Source organism: Anoplopoma fimbria, chromosome 9, assembly GCF_027596085.1.
Source record: "Anoplopoma fimbria isolate UVic2021 breed Golden Eagle Sablefish chromosome 9, Afim_UVic_2022, whole genome shotgun sequence".
NCBI classification, from domain to species: Eukaryota; Metazoa; Chordata; class Actinopteri; order Perciformes; family Anoplopomatidae; genus Anoplopoma; species Anoplopoma fimbria.
Genome location: NC_072457.1, coordinates 17,462,321 through 17,481,537, shown reverse-complemented (window position 1 = coordinate 17,481,537; position 19,217 = coordinate 17,462,321). Strand labels below are relative to the sequence as shown.

At 40.2% G+C, this 19,217-nt stretch overlaps 2 protein-coding genes, 2 non-coding genes and 1 gene segment (V, D, J or C); 2 read left to right on the top strand and 3 right to left on the bottom strand.

Annotated features, from left to right (window-relative positions):
* LOC129096520 (ribonuclease inhibitor-like) overlaps positions 1 to 19,217 on the bottom strand; it is a 108,829-nt gene that overhangs the window by 19,418 nt on the left and 70,194 nt on the right. The window lies entirely within an intron of this gene.
* LOC129096522 (Ig kappa chain V-II region 17S29.1-like) lies at positions 6,689 to 11,683 on the top strand. The segment is given in 5 exon segments: positions 6,689 to 6,758; positions 8,767 to 8,961; positions 9,942 to 10,094; positions 10,583 to 10,781; positions 11,488 to 11,683. Coding segments are annotated over 4 exon segments (564 nt in total).
* trnak-uuu (transfer RNA lysine (anticodon UUU)) lies at positions 11,100 to 11,172 on the bottom strand. The gene has a single exon. It is a non-coding gene; the product is annotated as a tRNA-Lys (tRNA).
* Positions 11,844 to 11,916, bottom strand: trnat-ugu (transfer RNA threonine (anticodon UGU)). Its single transcript has one exon. It is a non-coding gene; the product is annotated as a tRNA-Thr (tRNA).
* Positions 13,614 to 19,217, top strand: part of LOC129096516 (E3 ubiquitin-protein ligase DTX4-like) — a 29,707-nt gene continuing 24,103 nt past the window's right edge. The window contains 2 exon segments of the mRNA XM_054605319.1: positions 13,614 to 14,040; positions 14,170 to 14,396. Of these exon segments, the coding sequence (XP_054461294.1) occupies positions 14,039 to 14,040; positions 14,170 to 14,396 (229 nt within the window). The 5' untranslated portion in view covers positions 13,614 to 14,038.

Below are 19,217 nucleotides of genomic sequence, written 5' to 3'. Positions count from 1 at the left end.
TTTTGAAAGTGTTGTTTAAATAATTTTTCTCTCAAGGATAGGTCTCTTTGTAACCAAGAGTTTAATTTCTTTTGTGTTTTTTCAATGACTGGGTTAAAATTTAACGGACTTCTGATACTTTGGTCTTTAGTTATAGTTGCTCCCAGGTATTTAACCTGATCCCTCACAGGGATATCACATATAGTTGAAACCTCACATTATTTTACTGCCATTAGTTCACATAAGTTTAATTTGAGACCTGAAGCTTGTGAAAATCCTTTTATCAACTCCAAAGCAGGAGGAATCTGGGAGGCATTTCACATGAAAATGGTGGTGTCATCAGCCAGTTGACTGATGATGATACTGTATGTCTTTCAGCCATTGTTATCCCTTCCAAAGCACTGTTAGAGACATGCAGAGCTAGGAATTGAGAGGCGATCAAAAACAAATAGGGTGAGATTGGGCATCCTTGTTTGATTCCGCGTGACACACTGAATCTAGGGGAAGTACAACATTTCAACTTCACTGCACTGAAGTTGAAAAGCTCGAGTTTTGCAAAACTCGAGCTTTCTAAATAAAGCAATGTTCAAGCGAATCCAAAGCCTTATAAAAATCAAGAAACAGAATGAAGCTGTTGTCGGTAATAAATTCATTATAATCCAATAAATCCAGTACTAATCTAATGTTATTTGCAATATGCTGTTTCCTCATGAACCCAGACTGCGATTCATCTATAATAGAATCTAAAACTTCTTTAAGTCTATTAGCAAAGATAAGAGCAAAAACTTTGTAATCGTTATTTAGTGTGATAGGACGCCAGTTTTCTAGACAGTTTCTGTCCTTGTCTGGTTTCGGAATCAAAGTGATGACACTCTGTGTCATAGTTATTGGAAGAGCTTCTTTATCTAAGCTCTCTGAGAAAACTTTTACCAAAAAAGGGGTTAGTAATTTATCAAACATTTTATACCATCACATCCTGGGCTCTTGTTGTTTTTGAGATTTTTAATTGCCATCAACACCTCCTTTAAGTCTCTATCTTAAAAAAACTTATTTTGTAATTTTGTATACATCTATCCTCATCAGATAAGGACTCCTGTTGAGAGAGAGATGTTAGCTGCACGATAATTTCCTCTTCAGCTGCTCTTTTTTCCTTTGCTAGATCACCACCAAACTTCCTGAGAAACTTCCCCAACTCATATTTTAAGAGCTCCCAATTTTTTCCATAAGCTTTTTCAGATTCTGCTTTAATCCAAAAGTTTTCAATTAACTATTTGATCTGTTGTTTGACCTGATCGTGCTTGAGGAGGGAACTATTTCATTTCCAGAATGAGGCTTTTGCACCTGACGTCTGATCCGAGGACAAAGTTATTGAAAGGTAAATTGCTTTATGATCAGTCAGTGGAGTGTTACAGATATTGACCGAAATGTTGTTCCTCATTATACTCTTGGAAAGTAGCCAGTAGTCAATTCTGGATTGTCTTGAGCAGTCCTTATTGGACCAGGTATTGTCGGTCGTTCGGAAACAGTTTCCTCCAAACATCAATCAGGTCAAATTTATCCATAAAACAACATAAAGCAGAGTAAGAAGACCCTGATTTCCTTTGTGGCCATCTGTCCAACATGTTATTCATCGCTATGTTAAAATTTCCTCGCCTTCCTTGGCAGAAGCATTGGGGTATTTGTTCAACCAGTATGAGATTGTATCCTCTATGGTATCAAAGAGCTTGTTATTCTCCACAGGGGAGTTGTATCCATAGATGTTAGTAATGATTATTGTATGATTATTAGTGGCTACTACCATTACGACAAAATTACCTGAAGTATCTGAGTCAGAATTTTGAATATTCCCATTAAAATTGTACCTAAAGATTCCTACACCAGTGTAGACACCAGAGTGTTCTGAGCCATGTGCTAACCAGATATCATTTCCCCACTGTGACCTCCAAAGGTTACTGTCGTTGGCTGTTGAGTGACATTCTTGAAAAAAGCAAAAATCTGTCTTGCTCTTTTTTGCAAACAAAAACAAAGCCTTGCGCTTTACACTATTTTTAAGATCCCTGACATTAAGTGACATTAAAGAAAAAGACATAGAACAGTATCAGATATAACCTGAGAGCTGGAAAGAATACACAAGATCTTGTCTAACCACTCGGTTAGAAAATAGCTGTAAACTCTGCAACAGAACCACAAACCCGTAGCAAAAGACCACAGGCATGTATGAAGTTCTTAACTATTATATATTTCTAGTAATCTACCCCCAACATAAAGCTTAGTCCTTTGAGGAAGGGGTTTAAAGCCAGAAACATTTCAAGTAGGCTATACAACAGCCGTTGACCTTACAATGAATTGATTTTGAAATATAGATATAAGAGCCATAAGTAACTTCAAATAGTCGTCCAGCATAAAGCTTATATCACAAAAAAGAGATTATAAAAGCTCAAGTTTCTATTTTGACTTTTTGTTTTTACCCTTCCTTTTTCCGTGCTATCCGCCCTTTCTGAACATCTTAAACAGAGAATGCTATTTAACTTTATGAGCATTAAGCCTAAACTTAGAAAAACAAGGGTTGAAGCGCCCTCTATTGGCGACCCATATTCATGTCATACATTACATTACAGTCATTTAGCAGATGCTTTTATCCAAAGCGACTTACAGTCAGTAGTATATTACATATCATTCACCCATTCACACACTGATGACAGGCTACCATCAAGGTGCCACCATCAGACTCTAACTAACATTCATCATCCAGTCCACACCGATGGCATTTGGTAACGGTTGAGCCAAGTCCGAGTCGTCTTGCTCCGACAAAACCACCTCCATCTCAGACTTTTCAACCTGCGGAGCCTTCTTGGCGTATGAGTGAATTGTGCCGCAAATATCTTCCTCTATATTCATATTTTTTATTTTTAAGAATATGTGGGTCAGAAGAAGGTTACTGACCTAGAACAAAATAAAACCTTTAGTTCAGCTTGTGGCCAAAGCGAAAAGATGCTTCACATTAACGTTAGGCTGGCGGTATGTGGCTCTAAAAGCCGATTTAAAAAGCCCCAAAACATACAGAGATGCGCAAGAAAAAACCTTCACGTGAAGTGTGCTCTAGGTTCTCAATATTTAGGTTGTCATTTGGAAGTCCTCAATTTGGTTTAGTTGTTAAAAACCCGGGGTTCGTTACTTGTTGTTGCAGAGCTACAACGGAGTGATTTTACCGCAACGCCATCTTGCCCGTCACCTCGAGATGAGAGCCGGTTAGGTTTGTGTCCGACTTGATCCCGACTTGATCCCGACTTGCTCTGACGTCACGAACACGTGTTCAACGATGACCTCAGAGAGCGAGGCGGCTGCAGGTTTTAGAGCCAGGCGCTGCAGTTGCTCTCCACCAACTGCATGGCCCAGTGCATGATGGGAAACGCCTGCTGTCTCCTGATCAAAGAGCTGATTGGCTCTTAGTTTTGACAACAAACACCACGTTTTGTAGAAAATTCTTATTTTCTGTGCAAATGTAAGATTTGATGCTAGATTGTTGACTAGTGGACTCACGTTGTGCATGATGTGGCTGATAATAATAATTATTATTATTATAATCATAATAAATATGGTTATTTATTTAGTATCTCTACATAAAGATATTTATTGAGAAAGCCTAATTCCATGTTGATGTCACCATGTTTTCAGTCAGAGAACTGGAATGTGTTCATAGATTAACCATGTGAAGCATCAGAAACCTTTAAAGGAGAGAACCACTGTCACTGATGGACATCCATAGAACCCAAACGTAGTCTATAAACTACAGGTAGCCTACAAATGTAACCAACAGGAAGTAAACATTTCAATGACTTCCTGTGTTTTCATTGCAGGCTGAAAACGCCCCCTGCTGCTGCTGCTCTCGTCCACTTTAGAGGCGGAGTCAACTCGAACGAACTATTGGTTGATCGATTGAATCTGTGGGGGGGGGTCTTTAAAGTCTCGAGCCCGTGATGAGTTCACTGCTTCTTTTTTTCTTTTTTCTTTTTTCAATAACTTTATTGAGACATTTGTTCATACATGTAAAACACAGACACATACAAACAGCAAACAAAAATGTAATTCATATTACACCTGGGAATCTAAAAAATGTCACAAGATCACACAATAAACAGTCCAAATCACACAATAAACAGTCTAAATCATACAATAAACAGTCCAAATCATACAATAAACAGTCCAAATCACACAATAAACAGTCAAATCACACAATAAACAGTCTAAATCACACAATAAACAGTCTAAATCATACAATAAACAGTCAAATCACACAATAAACAGTCTAAATCATACAATAAACAGTCCAAATCACACAATAAACAGTCCAAATCACACAATAAACAGTCAAATCACACAATAAACAGTCAAATCACACAATAAACAGTCTAAATCACACAATAAACAGTCTAAATCACACAATAAACAGTCTAAATCATACAATAAACAGTCAAATCACACAATAAACAGTCTAAATCATACAATAAACAGTCCAAATCACACAATAAACAGTCCAAATCACACAATAAACAGTCTAAATCACACAATAAACAGTCTAAATCACACAATAAACAGTCCAAATCACACAATAAACAGTCCAAATCATACCAACAACTCAGACTTTAATCAGTCAGTCCAGCGAGGTCACCAGTGTTGAATAGATCTGCACAGTCCTCATAGCTTTAAAGGTCTTTGAATATTTTATAGAGTCCAGATATTCATTGACTTCATTCTTAAACACTGGAGAGAAAGGTGCAGAGGATTTTGAGGATTTGTGGATGTGGTACTAAAGATTAACACTCTCCGTCCTTGTCTGTTTCAGGCTCAAACACACCAAAGAAACATCCTTGAAACAAAGAGATAAATCTGTAAAGATGTAAGTTTGGAGGAACTCAAGGACATGTGACCAGAGTGTCTCTGCATGGGAGCCCACTGACGACAACAGCCCTCCACCAATCACAGCTCCTCGGGGGCGGGCTCTCTCGGTGCCTTCAGGGGCTGTAGGAAATATCTTATATAGAAGTATTTTTTGTCGTATAAAAAAAATCCCCTTAAGAAATGTACAAATCAAACACACTAAAGTGACAATATATTTGAAACAATATGAATCAAAATAAGTGTTCAGAAAACAAGAAGTATCAGTAGAATATAATTCTAAATGAGATCAAATTCAAACTTATTGATTATTTACGTCACTAGCAGATTTTTGAAGCTATAATCTATTTTTCTGTCATCTGAACACTGATCTTTTATATTTATATCTTCTGCTCGTGAACGGCTTTTTCTTTTTTTCTTTTCTTCTAAAAGCATCAAATTTAAAACATTTCACATGTAAAGTCTCTCATGTGTTCACATGTAAAGTCTCTCATATGTTCACATGTAAAGTCTCTCATATGTTCACATGTGAAGTCTCTCATATGTTCACATGTAAAGTCTCTCATATGTTCACATGTGAAGTCTCTCATATGTTCACATGTGAAGTCTCTCATAAGTTCACATGTAAAGTCTCTCATATGTTCACATGTAAAGTCTCTCATATGTTCACATGTGAAGTGTAAGAGACCACATGTGCAAAACAGCTATTTCAACGTCTTGTCTGTAATCATACATGTCTGTGATCATACATGTCTGATCATACATGTCTGATCATACATGTGTGATCATACATGTCTGTGATCATACATGTGTTATCATACATGTCTGTGATCATACATGTCTGATCATACATGTCAGTAATCATACATGTCTGTAATCATACATGTCTGTGATCATACATGTGTGATCATACATGTCTGTGATCATACATGTCTGTGATCATACATGTGTTATCATACATGTCTGTGATCATACATGTCTGTGATCATACATGTGTGATCATACATGTCTGTGATCATACATGTGTTATCATACATGTGTGATCATACATGTCTGTAATCATACATGTGTGATCATACATGTCTGTGATCATACATGTGTTATCATACATGTGTGATCATACATGTCAGTGATCATACATGTCTGTTATCGTCACAGGACAGTTTCATGTCACTTGTGCGTTTAGATTCTTCCTCAAACATGTATTTCCCCGTGGCTGTGCCATGCAGTGATTTCATTGTAAAGAGTTCCTCTGTAACGCGTTAACTGGAGTCTCCGTATGACGATGACAGCTGAGCAGTGTCAGTGACGTCATCCCATCCACAGATAGAGAATATGTGATGAAGTATTTTATCTTTTCCATCAACTAAGCCCCTGTGTTCAGAGTCCAGTTATGATAAACATATTTCCTCCCGGGCCGGATGTTTGACATGTGTGCTCTACTGAGTGCAGCTTAGATGGAGTATTATGTTAGTTAATTTAAATATATTTATATACTGATATAATAATATCATCATTTATATACAGATTTCATTTTATAATGTTATTCTGAAACTGAAAATAAATACCAATAGAAAAGCAATAATATAAACACACATTAAAGATTATAAAAAAGAAAACTATAAAACATCTTAAGCATGATATAGTCCTTAACTTTAAGTTAGTTTAAAGGTTTTCGGTTCCTCCTGGCCCAAATGCTTGAAGCTTGAAAAAAATTTCTCATGACAAAACCGAAAGAGGATGTATATAAAGGGGCCTTTAGTGGAAGGATGGCTTGGCAGCTAAAACGGAAGTGTGTGGTCGGTTAGACCATAATGCCACAAACATCAAAAACAGGAGATACAAAAAGATGAAGTCCAACTGGGTAACATCCATTCTTGTTGGTGAGTAATAAATCAAATGTATAAAAATAAATTATTTTGGATAGAAAGACAGAAAGTTGATTCTTAAGTGAGGAAAATCCACTTTTTCACTTGATGAAGGTTGAGTCAGACTCAGCGTCTCATGATAACAATGCCTGTCACACCTTGCTTTGTCTGTACTGTGTCGATAGCAGAAGGATAGTGCTGTTCTATTTGCTTCTTGGGTCATTTCATGTTAAATGAGAGCAGCAGTGATGATAATGTAATAATAGTAATTCTTATACCATATATATATATATATATATATATATATATATATATATATATATATATATACATACATATAGGCTAAAATTAGTGAATTTAAGCTATAATGTATGGTGAAACATTTAAATGTTTAAAGACAAAGAAGAAAAAGCGAAACTGCAAAGAGACCTTCATAAATCAGTGAGTTTTGAGAAGAGATTTAAAACATGCAACTGAACATGAGACACACAGGAATGGAGTACTAGAGCTATCTCAGACTGTGCGTTTGCTCATAACAGTTATGTATTGTTCTTGGGGATTCTTTTATTTTTCTTTGTGGAGTTTTTTTGTGTTTTTTCTTATGTAGCAAAATAGTACGACAATCTGCATTTTGTTGTGAACAATGAAAATAAAATAACCTTAAAGTGTCTATGATGTTAAAAGGCTCTACTACAGCTGGAAAACCTGCCCTTGGGTCTTGACCCCACACCACACATTCAGATGTAGCTGGTGAGGTGGTGGTCTCCCCTCGGGTCACTCTGGAAACACAATAGTCTGATATCTCCCCTCTTACTATTTTGGAGGGCTCAAGTTCATTACTGAAGGAAACTTTGCCACGAGTGTGGATGGCAACATTATGAGTCTTCATCAGCTCCATCAGGACAGAGTCATGTAGGATCAGCAGTTACTGAGGGGTCTGGCTATGATGAGACATGAGACTGTAACAATATCCCATACAAATAAGTTAAAAAACAGAGGCTAAAGCAAAGGTTGGAGTAAGGGGAAATGGAACCTTGCTAGCTCAGCTAAACATTTTATTGAATAGTATGCCAAACGACTAACTTTCTCACATTCTCTTCTGCGCCGTCTCCTAAGACAGTGTGATGCTATGCAAACCTGAACTGTTGATTCCAACACACTCCCAATTAGCGAACACACCCAATCTGATCAAAAATACAGAAAATGGAGTGAGAGAACTTGCTTTTGATCTTCCCAAGGCCTTTAATAAACTGAAATCATGCTAATTCCTGAGCGGGGAATGTGCTAGGGTAACAGGACGGACTGAGAACCTTGGGAAAAAACTAAGATGTGCACTTTAACTAACTTATTATGAATTGCTGTTGGGAACAGGAACTGTATGTCTCAACCGAAAAAAGAGACAAGATCAGATTTCGGAGGATTTGAATCATTAGTGTTCATGCTGAAGTGTAGTGTTAGAGGGTGAGGGCAGTTAAAATCCATTTTTTTCAGTGTTCTAGATAGCTTTTTAGCTAGGTTTTATGTGATGTATCTTCAAATTGTAATTAGGACAACGTGCAGGATAATATGCTTGATAATACAATATATTATAAAGATACGTTTCAAGTATATTTATGCATGAAATGTTCTGGTGACAAGGAAAAAGGCAAAAAGGCTTTTTTTTGTTGTTGACAGAATTGAACAGACTGAAACAAACATGTGCTATGTTGACGCTTTACAGCCTCATTGGAGCGCTGAGATCACATCTGCTTTCAGCGACACAGCAACAGACCACAAGTCATTTTCAATAGAAGCCCAACGGCTTCTATTGAAAGAAGGTGAAGAAGGAAGTTCCATCAACTGCCAAAAAAACGTCTATCAAAATATCTATCATAAAGGCTTAGCATGGCCGTGGAAACAGGAGAGATGTCTCCAGCGGCAGCCCAACTTTTTAATGTTGGGCTTTGAAACTCTAGTTAAAAGTTTGTTTAAGACTAAACCAAACATTCATTGGTAAAATTGATGTCCATTTGCTCCACTCTAGGGTTTATCACCATGGCTAGTTTTGGGATGCCGTTTGTTCCGGCTGCTGACGTCCAACATGTCCAGTGCGGTTCAGCAGTCACTCTTGACTGTAACATCTCCTATCTTTACGATACAACGTGGCTAAAGCACAACCCTGATTTCACCCCCACTGTGGTCCTCTGCACCAGTCTCAGAGAGGGACGACCAGTACAAGGTAGGACATGATCTAAATGCTGATTTGAGCAATTAGGAAACCGTGAAAAACTGAGCTATAAACACAACTGAATTGAGGCTGTATGATGCATAGAACTCAGAAGTTATACGATCAAACTGAATAAAAACTTAAACTATAAACACAGAACAGAAAACCTTGTGTATTTCAGTGGTAGGGCTGTGTAAAAATATCGATATGGCTTACTATCGCGCTCATTTTTTAAACGTCCGCTACTGCTATTGATACATAAAAAATAAAAAACTGTTTTAAATGGATTTTAAATGTCCCTTAAATGTCCTTAAATCCCTGTGTGTGTCAAACAACCTCCCCCTCTGCTCCTGTAACGCTAGATGTGGCTGCCAATTTCCTTCTAAGCTCAGGCCAGTGACCTCCTGGTCAGTTACATGATCTGGTCACTTAATGTCACTTTTTTTCACAAGATGTTTATGGCATCTACAAAGAGTGGTCAGACACTCAATAAATACAATACAATATGTATTTTATTTTTTCAAATGCAGTTATGGCAAGTGCATTTTAGTAAAAAAAAAAAGTGTCCAGTGACACAATGAGAATACAACATGCACTTTATGTTCAGATCATTTTTTGTTCTTTCTTTGTGTTCTCTGCTGAGTGACTTTGTTCAATACAAATAACTTTAGAAGTAGTTTGGATGCATTTTGTCCGCTGAGTTATCAATATGGGATGTATTAGAGCATCCAGGTGGTAAACAGCAAGTTGTAATTTTAGTATTGAGTATTGCTATAAATTGCAATAGGCATCATATCGTATCTTATGGCATCGCATATTTCGCAATATATCGTATTGTGACACATGTATTGCAATAATAATAAGGTGCTTGCCAATACACAGCCGTGATGAGTGGATGTCATTTTAGAAGGAGGGGCAACTTTGCAAGTTCTAATTACAGAAAATGGAGTAATATTTGAAATGCTTTCAACAAACTCCAACTTTTTTCTCAGGGTTTCAGCTCAGCCCTCGTTTCTCAGTGGAGTTGATAAACCGATCACTGGCATTGAGGATCACTAGTGTTGAGGAGAGAGACCTGGGGCTGTACTACTGTGTTGCCAATGTGAACTCCCGTTTAACAGTTGGGAGAGGAACTGTGCTTTGTGGTAAGATTATTTATTTTGCATTATGGTGACTAACTAGAAAGGCCTTGATGCACAAATGCTTGTAGGAATTACAATGGCCTTCCCTCCATGCTGCAGATTGCCATGCATGTTTCTCACACCAAGTCAAAATAACATATAAGCCTTTTTGGGATTGGCTTCACTCAACTAAACATAAGGGGGCCAAGGGAGGTCCCCTCGATATATATACAATACAGAAACGCATTAATGATAATGCAAAAACGAGATATGTGGTGTCGAAGCCCACCCTTACATTTTGGCCATGTCTATAACTCTGGTTGTATTAGGCTGCATGTTATGATAAGACTTTCAGAGGAGATACAGAGCCGCTGCTTTCAGGAAAAGGGTGCTTATGTGAGAACACATGATGCTGTGATTTAATTTAATGCAATGTTGACAATAGGCTCTCAAAAACATCTAGTAATTGTCATTTTTGCCCCAGCTTAATTGTTCTTTCTCTGCATTTCCAGTTTCATCTCCAGGTTCCTCTTGGTTCCTCTTTCCCCACTGGTACTGTGTGGCTGTGGGTTCGGGGCTGCTGATTATGGTGCTGGCTGTTTGCATCACCCATTTCAAAGCAAAGTCAAACAAGAACTCCAGCAACAAGACCCGCACTGCTAACAGCACCCAAAAAAGACAACGACACCAATAGCACCAATAGCTAACATGGTAGGCCTTTTTCACAGGTGACATTTGAATATATTCTTGCAGGAAATGCACACCTATGCTTTCCAAGCTATGATGATCTATATTAATCTGATCCAAAGGGTTTGGGAAAGTCTCTCTCTAGAACTACAGGGAACGCATTTCCAGTAATTATTCCTCACTAAATGAGAACCCAACAGCCAACAGCAATATCCCCCAAATGTAAAATACATGACCTATCATTTCGTCAGGTGGTGATTTCCCCAATGTAACAAGGCTCAGTTTCAAAGTTTTATTGTCATTGCAATAGAGATAGGAGGGAAGCAGTCAAAATACAGCTTTCGCCCGAACAGGGACTTGAACCCTGGACCCTCAGATTAAAAGTCTGATGCTCTACCGACTGAGCTATCCGGGCTCAGACTGCAGCTAAACTATGATAAATCAAAAAATTCCTGATTAAAAATGAGTGCATAAGGATTATGTATTAAAGCATTGCCTTGTTCACTGGTCAGTCTGTGGGTACATTTGCATTGACGTCAGATCACGATCTGAACTAACAAACCTCTAAATAGGGTGATATGTCAAAATAGATTTGTAGCTTTTACATTTATGTTTCTTCAGTACATAACCAGCACAGAAATGTCACACTCAATATACAGGCTGTATGAGTAAGACCATGCTATTGTGCATCTGGGTGTAATGTTAAATAATGAGTACAGTACTGCTTCAGGTTAAGGAGTCTCGGCCAGAGGAAAGAAGTCTGCTGGTTCGGCGACAGATGCTTCTGGATTTCCTTCCAGACGGCAGCAGGGTGAACAGGCTGTGGCTGCGGTGAAAAGTCACATTTTTCAATATACAAAGTGAACAATGGCAGATAATTTATACTATACGATGTAAAATAAATCATTTTCATGGAGTCATGTCATTTATCTTGTATTATTGTCTAGTACTCATGTTGGGCTAGATGCTGCTTGCTACAACTGTCTTTAAAGATTCGATGTTTGTAAGTTGCTTAAATTATTTATTTTTTTAACCAGAAACCTTCTACCGGAATTTAAGTCAATCAAGAAAAATAAAAAAGTATTTAGGCCCCAGCGAGATTTGAACTCGCGACCCCTGGTTTACAAGACCAGTGCTCTAACCCCTGAGCTATGGAGCCCGTGTCGAACGTACATGACGTCATATTCACCTAAATGGCTGTTCAAGCGATGCGGGCTACACGCGGACGGAACTCCGCTGCCTCACGGTGCTCACTGGTCCGCTCCAGACCCCGCGGGCCGACACTTCCCTTCACTGGAATAAGAAGAGGCAACGGGGACAAACCGTAGAGCCCTTTGAGCTGACAACAGATACGGCAATAGAGTCGCACGCACCTGTAATCTATTATTATTAGCAACAATGGACGACATTATATTTCCTCAAAACCATCCTCCATTTCAGTTTCATGTTATATTCGACGGACCTGCTCCACACACGTGTATATCCCATTTATCCACCAGGTGGCAGTATGTCCCCACAAAGAGCCACAGGCAACTTCCAGACCTGACACTACTCAGGGGAATTTAATATATATATATATAATATATATATATATATATATATTATATATATATATATATATATATATATATATATATATATATATATATATATATATCCTGTGCAATACATTACACTGTGCAATAATAGTTAAAATAGTTTTTTCTGTCTGTAAATATTATATTTCAGTTATTGTTGTTTTTCTACTGTTTGTATTGCTTATTTATAATACTTTTTATTTTTCATTTTTTATTTTTATCTTGTCTTTCTTTACTATGTCTCTTGTGTGCACTTTACTCTATGCTGCTGTAAGCCTGCAAATTTCCCCGCTGCGGGACTAATAAAGGATTATCTTATCTTATCTTATCTTCCTCTATATATATATATATATATATATATATATATATATATATATATATATATATATATATATATATATATATATATATATATATATATATATATATATATATATATATATATATATATATATATATATATATATATGTATATATATATATATATATATATATATATATATATATATAATATATATTATTATAACTATATTATTATAACTCCAAAGTTTCCATATTTTAAGCATGCCTTTAATCATATTTCACCTTCACATGTGCAGTTATTGATTGCAGTGCAGAGACACAGAGACACGAACAAAGCTATTTCAAATAGGTCAAATCAAGGCATTTTAATTATACGTGGGTGGTGTGCATGGACGTTTCTGGCGACCATGTTTCTATTGGTTGTTGACCACCAATCACCGTGAGGGCCAGCCGGCGGAGAGGGCCGGCTGCAGCCCCCACCCTCCTTTGTGGCTTCATCCCAGTGTTCCCACAGCGAGGCAAAGATGGACGCGGCAGGGTGAACATGGCCCTTACTCCAAGGCACCATGGCCGTACCGCGTTGTGACCGCCAGCACATCAGAGGACTTTGCATTGTCTCATAAATACAAAAAGGAGAAGTATTGGTTCGTGGAGGACGAGAGGGACAGAGCCATGGTGGAGCCAGGAGGACGGGAGGCTCCATGTGATCCATGAAGAGGTCTGTGGAGACCCGGGGGTTCATTCCAAGTGTCCTGGACTAGGAGAGAGGACCCAGCAGCTCATATCAACAGGTGAGTGACTTCATAGGGCCTATATATATATATATATATATATATATATATATATATATATATATATATATATATATATATATATATATATATACATATATATGTATGTGTATATGTATATAGATGCCTGATCATAAGCCGTATGGACAGGTAAACACCTGGCCTCGTGCACAGTGCCCAGGTGACCCGGGTCCCACTGAGGTTGCGCGTGTGGAGACTTTCTCCTCCGCCCGTGCGCTCCGCCCGTGCGCTCCGCCCAGACTGCCGGGGAAACACGCCCGAGCGGAGGCTGTCTGCGCCGGGCTTGGCTCGTGCTGTCGGTCTTAAACGTGGACGTCTCAGCTTCCGCTCCTCCATAAGCGACACGCGATCCTCCGCTCCGTCCCTCCTCTTCCTCCTCCTCCTCCTCCTCCTCCTCACCGACGCAGGAGAGGAGGCCGCCGGACGTCCGCGAGCTCATAGACGCGCACAGGCCGCCGTAACGCCACAGTAACGCCGCTGTAACACGGGTCTAACAGCGGCAGCCGGGCGACGAGCGTGATTTCTTCCCCGGCGGGCCATGCGAGGAGCCCGGGTCTACGCAGAAGAATGAGTCGCCTCCTGCGGCTCCATGTAAGACACACACACACACACACACACACACACACACACACACACACACACACGCAGGACCACGCAGTCTGTCGTCACTATGTAACCATCCAGTGTTTTCTTCTGCTTCACCCTCCGGTTCCTCCGCAGGGCCAGCAGTAACACCATGCTCCTGGCCTCCGTGGTGGTGGTGTGGGAATGGCTCAACGAACACGGACGCTGGCGGCCCTACAGCCCCGTCGTCTCCCACCAGATAGAGGCGGCCATCCGCAGCAGCGACCCCCGCGGAGGGAGCGTGGTCCTCGGCCAGGTGGACAGCCGGCTCTCGCCGTACATCATAGACCTCCAGTCCATGCACCAGTTCAGACAGGACACAGGTAAGACTGGGGGGGTGCGAGTGCATGTTTGTGTTTGTGGATCACACTTGTACCAGAGGGCCAGGCTTCACTCTGCAGTGTGGCACCGTGCTGCACACTGGGCTGCTGTGCCCTGTTTGTACCGACCATGGCCCCGGCTCTCTAACAACCTGCAGGTCACCGTTGACCCCCAAACACGCCGCTGTGTGGCTCTATGCAACCTCAAGGCTAGTCTGAGTCAATATACACACAGCACAATATCGCTTGAGATCCTGATGTGGAGAATTCTCTTTTCTAAAGACAACAACTTTGTGTTCAAAGAATAGCACTTTGCATATCTGACTTTAGGTTAAGACATTAGGCAGAGTAGCAGGTGTGAGTGTCGTTAGTGCAGCTACATACAGTGTGATTAGTGTTTCCATATCACAGGCAGTCTACAGAGCTTTATCTGGGAACAAGAACGAAACAGTTCTCTAACAAAGTGCAGTGACTTGAGCCGCTGGTGATTGGTTTACACACACATAAGCGTCAAGTTTGACTTACAGGAAGAAGAATAAAACTGTATTTTTCGTCTGCCCTTACAATTTGCTATAATTTCACCTATTGTCATGTTTGTAGCTCTTATGGAAACAAAGCCATGTCATAACCCCAAAACATTGCTGTTCTGTTTACGATTACAAGCCTAGATGCTGATATGGTAGCACGAGAAAACGGTAGCACATTATCAAGTGGAGCTGCACCATTATAGACAGAATAATAAGCATGATGATAAAACTGCTTCGACTTCCATGATGAGCTAAATTCCTGCTAATCGACAAATCGTTGCTTCACAATCAGTCTTAAATTAAGGTTCCTCTTCACCTGAATTCAGTGTTTTTTTTTGTTGAACAAGTAATACACAGTTTATTAATCTTCCAGCATTCAGGCATTCCGTTTTTCACAGGCTGCTGCTGGCATGACAGCTCCCCAAAAGTGAAGCCCAAACATCTCAATCGACTGTTAGTTGAGAAAGCGATTGATTTGATATGGAGCAATTTTATTACCCACATCTACCAATATCATTACAGATTGTTTGAATAAAATAGATCTCTGACGCAGTTGAAATGCTCATATATTCAGTTATTTAGTGTCCACACCCAAACACTTCTGTTGATTTGCTCTATAATCTATTGTATTGATTCAGCTCCTTTTTTATAGTAAAGATTTGGACTTCTGTGAGTCAGAAACAGACAGAAAGTGTGCATGTGTGTGTGTGTGTGTGTGTGTGTGTGTGTGCGCGTGCGTTTGGTGACGGTGTTGGGTTGAATTTCAACAATATGATGATGTGGAGCAGCTGCAAATGACCATCGCACCACTGAGTTAGCTGCATTCTTTAGCCCTTATCCACTAGCCACACACACACACACACACACACACACACACACACACACACACACACACACACACACACACACTGAGCAGCTGCACACTCCTGACACGAAGAAACAGAAACAGAGGGAGACCTTGATTCTGTGGAAAGAATGGAATATTTCAAGGCTGGATGAGCAGAGAGTTCACTTTAGTTGTTCTCCCTCTGTTGCGCCCCCCCCTCTCCCCTTCTCACTCTCTCTCCCCCGTCTCCCGGGGGTCTGTCAACCTCTCCCCCTTTCTCTCCTTCTCTCTGTGTTTAGTGTTTAGTTTCGTCAATAGGCAAAAGTCCCAAGGGTCTTTTGGTTTTGGCTTCAACATGGGAGAGATAGAAAGATTGTAGTGTGAGTGTGTTTGTGCAGTCGGGGGGAGGGACCATGAGTGGGAGTGGTGGTTGCAGAAGGAGTGAGATAATTGGGGAGTCTGTATTCTCTCTCTCTCTCTCTCTCTCTCTCTCAATCTTCAACCATTGTTGGATTTTGTGGAACAGATGTGAGTTATCCATCGTGGCTGTGAGACACACACAGGAGGGGAAGGTCTGAGAGAAGCAGAGTAGAGCTTGGGGGAGGGGGTCTGGGTTTGGGGGGTCGCTCGTTGTTACAAGTTCAGTAAAGAGGAAGATTGAGGGACGGAAGACAGAAACGAGAGCAGTCAGCGTTGGGCTCCATTTCCACTCTAGTTGTAGGTTATCTCAGCTCGGACACTCCCATATCATATCTTTTATTTTTGGAGAGCCCTTTTTTATTTAGGAGGCACAATGTACAAAAAAATCAAGAAAAAACAAGCAATAACCGAGTGATGAGACTTCTTGAGTTAAATCTCGCTGATCCCATCAATTTTAGTTGTGAAATATTCCTATTAGCTTTGATGCACATGATGAAATGTTTTCAGATCACAGTGTTGGTGAGGATGTTTTGTTGTTCACTGCCTCACATAACTGTTATTTCATATCCAAGCTCATCTTTTCACCCTGCTCACTGCGCTTTGAGCTGTCACACTATTTATTTATTTATAAAAAACTTATAGTTGGTCCCAGTCAACATGTGTAATGATGAAATGACGCATACATTATTATGAATAACACATCTAAATGTTACCCTTTAATCACAGAAGAATATAATAACTTGTAACTTCTAGCCTTGTTAACATGTCGTGTAATAATCATATAAAATGATAACAGGAAAATACATTCAGAGAAAAAAAGCACAACAAAGCAGAACAACTGGCATGTTTTGAGTGTGCACTGACTGTGGCTCTACCACTGTCACATCTGGATCACTCCAAGCCTGGTTGTAAACCTGTTGTAAACCTGTTGTAAACATGTTGTTAACAAGTTGTTAACTTGTAGTAAACATGTTGTTAACCGTTCCTGCTCCAGCTGCTCACTTCAGGGAAAACCTCCTTCACTTGACCCAGCAGTGGGAAGACGTGGGACTGCAGTGTTTATTCACAGACACACTGTACGTTTACTACCACTGACTACTGTACTGCTGTCTTCCTCTACAGCCTCTCTCTCTCTCTCTCTCTCTGTGTCTCTCTCTCTCTCTCGACCAATCACTACGCACTGAGCTGTACCTCGTAGCAGCTACGCCTCTCTGACAACAGCGTAACGTAAACACAACAAACGTGTGGATTGCACTGAAAACCGGCCATGGCCACAAAGTAACATTTTTATTAACATTTCTTTCAGGTAGAATCCACAATCTTATTGCGATTCTTAAAACACTTTAAAGCTTCTTTAAATATTTCTTAATTGGCATAAGTTTGATCTGCCCGATACCAGTATGGTTTATCTGGTCCCATACTGTGCTCAGGATACTCGTAAAACTACTCCGATACAACGTGTGTGTGTGTGTGTGTGTGTGTGTGTGTGTGTGTGTGTGTGTGTGTGTGTGTGTGTGTGTGTGTGTGTGTGTGTGTGTGTGTGTGTGTGTGTGTGTGTGTGTGTACTTTATTAGTGAGTGAATAAAGGCTACAACTCCTCCAGCCCCCTGAGGAGACACCAGCTAAGCTCCGTCTCTCTCGTGTCAGCCAGCTGATGATTAACTGAAGGGGGTTAGCCCCAAGGTTAGCTCCGGCTGAGGCACTCTTAAGGTGGACTGACCCCTTTAAGGTGGACCAGCTTTTCTCCTTTTGGTGACAAGCAGCTTCTCTGACTTTTGCTCAGCTGATATTGGGGTTAAACGGTTGATTGGTAACATCTCCACTGCAAAGACCCGTGCTCTGTTTGAATCAGGAAAACACAGGGTTAAATGTTAAGGCGTCATTGTGGTGACAAGAGAGCAGGGGGGGGGTGGAAACAAACATTACATTGACAACATTTACATGCAAAAAACAAGCTAGGTTAGTGGGTCACTAGGGGAAACCATACATGTGTGGTTTCCTGTAGTGACCAACCACACAACCTGAGCTGATAGCATTGTGTACAGGAGGAGAGGCCCTGAGGGAAGCCCGGGGCCCTGTCTCTGCTCAATGCTCCACTGTGTCCACTGTGTCCACTGGGTTCACTGTGTCCACTGTGTCCACTGTGTCTGTCTGCAGGTAGCTTACACTGGGTTTACCACAGCTATGATGGGAGCAGTGGGACTGAATCTAACAGTGAAGTAGCCAGCTGCACCTCTCACATTACAGTCTAAGAGATGAATCATACAATAAGTTTATACAAACGAATGATTAGTCAGAAAGAATGAATTATTGTTCCATTATTGTTGTGAAATCATCATGCCTGTAGACGCACTGCTGGTTGGAATCCCTGCTGCTCTATCTGACATTTTTATTACTCCAAAGAGACAACAAGATCATTTACATTTTTATCAATTCATCAACAATCATCTGTAGCTGTTAACTCCATAGAGACATTGTGTGACTGTAGTTTTGCACAATTTCACATTTATAACAGGGACTATTTGAATTTACATTCAAATAATTGATTGCAATTGCAAGTCCAGTACTTCCAGGTTTGGATTCATTTTGGCTGTAAAGGTTAGGGTCTCTTCTTCTACCTGCTCTATCTCTCACTCTCTCTTTTTTTTACCTCCATCACCCTCCTCTCTGCTTTTCTCTCTCACACTCTATGAAGCTGAAAATTGACTCTGATCCCAACACTCAGGGGATTGGACTCTTTCAAGGTGAGACAAAGTAGAGACAAAGACGGAGAGATGGCTGAAGGGAGGAGGGGGCACGACAAAGTCAGAGGAGAGAGAGAGACGAAAGAAGTGATAGGATGGACAGAGAAAGTTAAACAGCAGGGAGGGAGATGGAAAAAGAAAAGATGCAGAGAACGTGACAACTCAAAAATCAAGATGAAGTCAGGAGCTGAGGTCCAGAGGAAGATTAAAGTGACCGTGAAAACAAGACCTGATGGAGAGAGGGAAAGAGGAGAATTAAGTTTTTTGCATTGTTCTGAGAAAGCAGTAACCAGTTTTTCCACACAGC